The sequence below is a fragment of the Ambystoma mexicanum genome, chromosome 4p, assembly GCF_040938575.1.
Source record: "Ambystoma mexicanum isolate Mex_15411 chromosome 4p, UKY_AmexF1_1, whole genome shotgun sequence".
Classification (NCBI taxonomy): domain Eukaryota; kingdom Metazoa; phylum Chordata; class Amphibia; order Caudata; family Ambystomatidae; genus Ambystoma; species Ambystoma mexicanum.
The window spans coordinates 21,329,750-21,337,441 of record NC_090927.1 but is presented as its reverse complement, the minus strand read 5'-3'; the positions used below and the strand labels follow the sequence as shown (position 1 = coordinate 21,337,441).

General features: G+C 47.5%; 1 protein-coding gene across 1 annotated transcript; it reads right to left on the bottom strand.

Annotated features, from left to right (window-relative positions):
- Positions 1–2,817: 2,817 nt before the first annotated feature.
- Positions 2,818–3,771, bottom strand: LOC138452696 (olfactory receptor 2G3-like). The gene has a single exon (XM_069605042.1). The coding sequence runs from the start codon at positions 3,769–3,771 to the stop codon at positions 2,818–2,820; it is 954 nt and encodes a 317-aa protein (XP_069461143.1).
- Positions 3,772–7,692: the final 3,921 nt, after the last annotated feature.

Genomic DNA, 7,692 nt, shown 5'->3' with positions numbered 1-7,692 from the left:
AATATTGGCTCCCTTGTCCCTGCACTTGCTGATTTCTGCAACCACTCTTTTGCTACTGGATCTTTCCCCTCCTCCCTCAAGCACACCTTTGCGTGCCCCCTGGTGTAAAAACATTCAGCAGACTCGTCTTGTCCAGCCAACTAACGCCCAGTATATATCACCCCCTTCCTTGGGAAACCCTTGGAGAGGGTGGTTTTCCCCCAACTGACCCAGCACACTGAACTTGTTGGTTGCCTCCACAACCATCAATCTGGATTCTGAGCATCCAGAGGCACGGAAACTGCTCTTCTGAATACCCATGAGGAACCTTTTGCATCTCTTGATTCCAACTCTCCAGCTGCTCTCATTCTACTTGATCTCTCCTCTGCATTTGATACGCTCAACTATTTCATCCTCATAAAATGACTCCACATACCCTAGGTATACCGTAGCGGGAACTGGTCTGGCTGACCTCCTTCCTCAGTGACTGTCCGTCCCAGGTTATTCTGGCATCTTTCTCCTCCCCACCTCTATCTACACCTGCAGTGTCCCCAGGGCTCCAACCATTCTCCCTGGCTCTTTAACAACAACCTTGCTCTGCTTGCACACCTCATTTCCACCAGTTCCACAAACTTCCATTGTTATGCAGATGACACACAACTCTGCTTCAAACTTCTCTCTGATCCTCTTCTTACTTCCTCCATTCTTCCTGACTGCCTATCGGCCACCCAGTCCTGGTATGCTTCCAATGATCACTGCCTCTATGCCAGCATGACTGGGATCCTACCTATTGGGAATCCTGCTCACTCTTTCTGTCCCTCACTCTTGCCATCTTTTATGGGCTCTGCCCCCTTTCCTTCATCTGACGCCAGAAACCTTGGAGACATTTTCAACTCCTCTCTTTCCTTCATCCCTCACATTCCGGACTTTGCCAAGAAGTCCCACTTTCAACTCCACCTCCTCAAAGGAATCCTTCCTTTTCTCACTTTCCCCCTGAAACTCAATGTCTCTAGAGCTCTGGTTCTCTCTAGGCTAGACTACTGTAATAGCCCTTTTCTTAATCTGTCCTCTTCTTCTCTATGACCCCTCAATCTAATCCAGAATAGGGCTGTGAGAATTATACTGGGCCTCAAGCCCAGGGACTGCATCTCTCCAGCCCTAAAAACTCTCCACGACTCCTGGTTGCTGTAAGGATCAAATTAAAATCTTTCTGCATCATCCACTAGGCTGTCTGGGGCTGGGAACCACGCTGTTCACAACTTTCTCTCGCTAAATACTCTCCCTTCAGATCTTTACATTCCTCTGGCACCAACTCTCTGTTTTTTAAGCGCTTTGCTTAACAGCCAGCTGGTGGCCGATCCCTTTCCTCAGCAGGCACCCTCCTATGGAACAGCCTCCCCCTTCCTCTTTGCCTTGAGCCAGATCTCCCCAAATTCCAGAAGTTCCTTAAGACTTTCCTTTTTACCTCCTCTGCTAAATCCTACAGTTGCTGAGATTGGTGACAAGGGCCCTTATGTGTCCTCCCATGTCCCGGCCTGCCACACCCAGTCGCCTACAGACTTCACTCCTCCTACCACTTAGCCTTGTCATGCACTGGCCTATGACACCACAGGCCTGCACTTATCTATTTATTGGCAGCTGACCACTCCACCTAGGCACTTACAGCTGTTCACTCCCTAGCAATTCCCTTTTGATACACCTAGCACTTACCAACCAACTCCATCATCCCATCTCTCTCTCTGCTCTTGCACGTTGTGCATGATCACAAGGCCTTGTAGGTGTGCCTTTCTTTCATTGTTATATTTGTTTTTCATTCCCATATTCTCTCCCTGTTGCCCTGTGGGCACTTTGGAACACAATTTACTTGATGTGTAAGCGCCTTTACAAATGCACAATTAAATAAATATAAAATAAATCATCACTGGCAGTATGGGCAATTGAAACAGGAGTATGTTCTTAGGTGGGGATACTGGCATATATTGGGGGATAGAGAAATATGATTATCATCATTGACAGTATGGGAAATGGAAACAGGAGTAGATTCTTATGCGGGGATACTGGCATATATTGGGGGATAGATCATTCTCAATATCATGACTGGCAATAAGGGCAACAGAAACAGGAGTATGTTCTTATGTGGAGGTAGTGGCATATATTGGGAGATAGAGAATTATTTCTATCATTACTGGCATTATGGGCAACAGAAACAGGAGTATGTTCTTATGTGGAGGTAGTGGCATATATTGGGAGATAGAGAATTATTTCTATCATTACTGGCATTATGGGCAATGGGAACAGGAGTATGTTCTTATGTGGGGATACTGACATATATTGGGAGATAGAGAATTATCTCTATCATTACTGGCATTATGTGCAATGGGAACAGGAGTTTGTTCTTATGTGGGTAATTTGGCATACATTAGGAGATAAAGAATTATCACAATTATTACAGGCATTATGGGCAATGGGAACAGGAGTATGTTCTTATATGGGGATACTTGCATAGCCAGCATGAAAATGTGTTGATTTTTTTTAAACTGGCAGAATACTGGCATATATTTTGGGTAATCATAAAAATAATTTGGAAACTATTGTTGATGCCTTTGCATCTATTTTATTTTTTCTGTGTGTAACATATCAAAATTGATTTTAAAATGTGTGGCTTTGTAAGTATTTTATTCAGAAAGTGTGCCGAAAAATTCACAATTTCTTTCTGATTTTTTAAAAGAATATCCCAGTAAAGAACCCAGTTGAACACCTGTTGGTTGTTTTGGGCTTCTTCGCAATGCTCAGGTGGTTATGCAAATGAAAATATGTATGTCCCTCCTATCAAAATATTTACAGGCTGCCACTTTTCTCAAAATGATGAACACAGTTCCACAATGACAGTTTTAGCAGAGCCCTTTTCACATCCTTGTTCCTGAGACTGTAGATCACGGGGTTCAGCAGTGGTGGGGTCACTGAATAAAAGAGTGAAATTATTTTATCCTGATTTGCAGAGTCTGCAGATGTTGGTTTCATGTACATGGAAATGGCGGTGCCATAGAATATGATGACTACGATCAGGTGCGAGGCACAGGTGGAGAAGGCTTTGTGACGGCCTTTAGAAGAGCGGATTCTCATGATGGCGGCGATGATGCGTATATAGGAGACGAGGGTGAAAAAACTGGGGAATAAGATCACAATAATCGACCCAGAGAAAATCACCATCTCTGTGACAAAGGTGTCGCCACACGCCATCTTTAAAAAAATGGTGGCCTCACAAAAGAAATGGTTGATAACGTTGTGGCCACATAAAGGCAATTGTAATGTCGAAACAACGACCACAATCGCACTTAAAAGACCAGCAAGACAGCAGCTGAGGAGCATTGTAACACAGCGAGACCTGCTCATGATGATTCTATAATGCAAGGGAAACAAGATGGCGGCGTACCGGTCATACGCCATGACTGCCAGGAGCACGCATTCTGTACATCCAAGGAGAACGGAGGAGAACATCTGAGCAGCACATGCTGGGAAGCAGATTTTCCTCTGAGACAGGAATTGGGCCAGCAAGTAAGGCACGTTCACTGATGAGAAGCAGACATCCAAGATGGACAGGTTCCCCAGAAAGAAGTACATTGGAGTGTTAAGGCTCGGCTCAATGACACAGGCTGTGACCAGGGCACCATTGCTGAGGATAGTGAGCAGGTACGTTAATAGAAATAACACAAAGAGAGTCATGTTCACGCGCGGGTCCTCAGACAGTCCCAGCAGTAGGAACTCTCTCACTGCGCTTCCATTCTTGTCCATCGGCTGCTTTCTTCTTATCTGTAGGGAAATGAGAAGAAACCCACAGTAAACTTATTTTCACAAAGTCTGGTTGTAACATATTATAATTCCTGTAAACCACAGTGTGGTGCAAAAACAGACTGGAGGGGTGACCGGGGACTGTGAGGAGGAGGAGGAGGAGGAACGCCTGCATAAGTGTAATAAACAACTTTAAAGAGGAGGAGGGGTGCTGTGGTAATGACAAGGAGGGAGTGGTAAGGATATGCGGGACTGTGATGAGGAGGGGGATGCTGGGGTAAAGGTAATGAGGGACTTTGAGGAGGAGTAGGAATGCCTGTATAAGGGGGTTTAGGCAGTGTGAAGAGGAGGAAGGATAAGGGTTTGTGACAAGGAATGGGATGACATAGTTTGGGTAATGAGAGATTGTGATGAGGGGGAGACTGAAATAAGAGTAATGAGGAACTCATCTCGTGAGCTGGATGAGGGACTGCAACAAGCAAGGCGGATGCCAGGATTATGTTAATTACGGACTATGAGAAGGAGCCAGAATGCTGGGTAAGGGTAACAACACAGGCGAGGGATTTCATGGGTTAGCGGGGTAAGAAGGGATGCCAGGGACAACAAGGGGCTGTAACGAGAATGCTGATGCTGGGGTCAACTGAGTGATTGTGCCAATGCTGGCGATGGGGATGCAGGAATACGGTTCATGAGGGACTGTGATGAGGAGGGGGATGCTGGGGTAAAGGTAATGAGGGACTTTGAGGAGGAGTAGGAATGCCTGTATAAGGGGGTTTAGGCACTGTGAAGAGGAGGAAGGATAAGGGTTTGTGACAAGGAATGGGATGACATAGTTTGGGTAATGAGAGATTGTGATGAGGGGGAGACTGAAATAAGAGTAATGAGGAACTCATCTCATGAGCTGGATGAGGGACTGCAACAAGCAAGGCGGATGCCAGGATTATGTTAATTACGGACTATGAGAAGGAGCCGGAATGCTGGATAAGGGTAACAACACAGGCAAGGGATTTCATGGGTTAGCGGGGTAAGAAGGGATGCCAGGGATAACAAGGGGCTGTAACGAGAATGCTGATGCTGGGGTCTACTGAGTGATTGGCCAATGCTGGCGATGGGGATGCAGGAATACGGGTCATGAGGGTCTGTGATGAGGAGGGGGATGCTGGAGTAAGGGGAATTAAAGACCTTGATGAGGAGGGGATGCTGGAGTAAGGGTAATTAGGGACTGTGATGAGGAGGGGGAATGCTGGAGTAAGGGGCATGAGGGACTGTGATGAGGAGGGGGATGCTGGAGTAAGGGGAATAAGGGACTGTGATGAGGATGGGGGATGCTGGAGTAAGGGGAATGAGGGACTGTGATGAGGTTGGGGATGCTGGAGTAAGGGGAATGAGGGAATGTGATGAGGAGGGGGGAAGCTGGAGTAAGGGAATGAGGGACTGTGATGAGGAGGGGGGATGCTGGATTAAGGGGAATGAGGGACTGTGATGAGGAGGGGGGAAGCTGGAGTAGGGGGAATTAAAGACTGTGATGAGGAGGGGAAGCTGGAATAAGGGTCATGAGGGTCTGTGATGAGGATGGGGGGCTGCCAGGTTAAGAAAGGATGCCAGGGATAGTGAAGGGTTTTGACAATGATGAAGGAGGACATTGTAAGGGTATGAAGGATTGGGTTGAAGAGGGGTGATGCTGGGGCAAAGAGGGATGCTAACAGTAATGAGGAACTGTGCTGAGGGTGATGGATTCCTGGGGAAAGAGTAATGAGCTACTGTGAGAAAGATTAGGGAGCCATGATAATGGTATTGAGGGACTGTGACAAGGATGAGGCATACCAGGGTTAGGGGAATGAGAAGCTGTGACAAGGAGGATGGCTATGGGACTAACAGTAATGAGAGATTGTAACACAGGGAAATGGATGCAGTTTCAAGGGTAATGAGGGACTATGAGGAGGAGGCTGAATGCTAGGGTAAGGGTCCCTAGGGGCTCTGGCAAAGTGGAGGATAGGAGGCCGGGGGTAATGAAATATTTTGCTGGGGGATGATGGAGTAAGTGTAATGAGAGATTGAATCAAGCAGGGTGCCGGGGTAAACTGTGATGAGTGGGGATACTGGATTCACTTTAGTGAGGGATGGTGACAAGAAGCAGGGATTTCAGGTTTATGGTAACCAAGATCTGTGACAGAGAAGCAGATGGTGGAGTACGGGGAATTAAAGACTGTGATGAGGAGAGGGATGCTGGAGTAAGGGGAATTAAAGACTGTGATGAGGAGGGGGGATGCTAGAGTAAGGGGAATTAAAGACTGTGATGAGGAGGGGGATGCTGGAGTAAGGGGTATTAAAGACTGTGATGAGGAGGGGGGATGCTGGAGTAAGGGGAATTAAAGACTGTGATGAGGAGGGGGGACGCTGGAGTAAGGGGAATTAAAGACTGTGATGAGGAGGGGGATGCTGGAGTAAGGGTCATTAAAGACTGTGATGAGGAGGGGGATGCTGGAGTAAGGGTAATGAGGGACTGTGATGAGGAGGGGGGATGCTGGAGTAAGGGGAATTAAAGACTGTGCTGAGGATGGGGGATGCTGGAGTAAGGGGAATTAAAGACTGTGATGAGTAGGGGGATGCTGGAGTAAGGGTCATTAAAGACTGTGATGAGGAGGGGGATGCTGAAGTAAGGGGAATTAAAGACTGTGATGAGGAGGGGGATGCTGGAGTAAGGGGAATTAAAGACTGTGATGAGGAGGGGGATGCTGGAGTAAGGGGAATTAAAGACTGTGATGAGGAGGGGGGATGCTGGAGTAAGGGGAATTAAAGACTGTGATGAGGAGGGGGATGCTGGAGTAAGGGGAATTAAAGACTGTGATGAGGAGGGGGGATGCTGGAGTAAGGGGAATTAAAGACTGTGATGAGGAGGGGGATGCTGGAGTAAGGGGAATTAAAGACTGTGATGAGGAGGGGGGATGCTAGAGTAAGGGGAATTAAAGACTGTGATGAGGAGGGGGGATGCTGGAGTAAGGGGAATTAAAGACTGTGATGAGGAGGGGGATGCTGGAGTAAGGGGAATTAAAGACTGTGATGAGGAGGGGGGATGCTGGAGTAAGGGTCATTAAAGACTGTGATGAGGAGGGGGATGCTGGAGTAAGGGGAATTAAAGACTGTGATGAGGAGGGGGATGCTGGAGTAAGGGAAATTAAAGACTGTGATGAGGAGGGGGATGCTGGAGTAAAGGGAATTGAAGACTGTGATGAGGAGGGGGATGCTGGAGTAAGGGTCATTAAAGACTGTGATGAGGAGGGGGATGCTGGAGTAAGGGGAATTAAAGACTGTGATGAGGAGGGGGATGCTGGAGTAAGGGGAATTAAAGACTTTGATGAGGAGGGGGATGCTGGAGTAAGGGTCATTAAAGACTGTGATGAGGAGGGGGATGCTGAAGTAAGGGGAATTAAAGACTGTGATGAGGAGGGGGGATTTAAAGGGGGGGAGGGGGATGCTGGAGTAAGGGGAATTAAAGACTGTGATGAGGAGGGGGATGCTGGAGTAAGGGGAATTAAAGACTGTGATGAGGAGGGGGATGTTGGAGTAAGGGTCATTAAAGACTGTGATGAGGAGGGGGATGCTGAAGTAAGGGGATTTAAAGACTGATGAGGAGGGGATGCTGGAGTACGGGGAATTAAAGACTGTGATGAGGAGGGGGGATGCTGGAGTAAGGGTCATTAAAGACTGTGATGAGGAGGGGGATGCTGAAGTAAGGGGAATTAAAGACTGTGATGAGGAGGGGGGATTTAAAGGGGGGGAGGGGGATGCTGGAGTAAGGGGAATTAAAGACTGTGATGAGGAGGGGGATGCTGGAGTAAGGGGAATTAAAGACTGTGATGAGGAGGGGGATGCTGGAGTAAGGGGAATTAAAGACTGTGATGAGGAGGGGGATGCTGGAGTAAG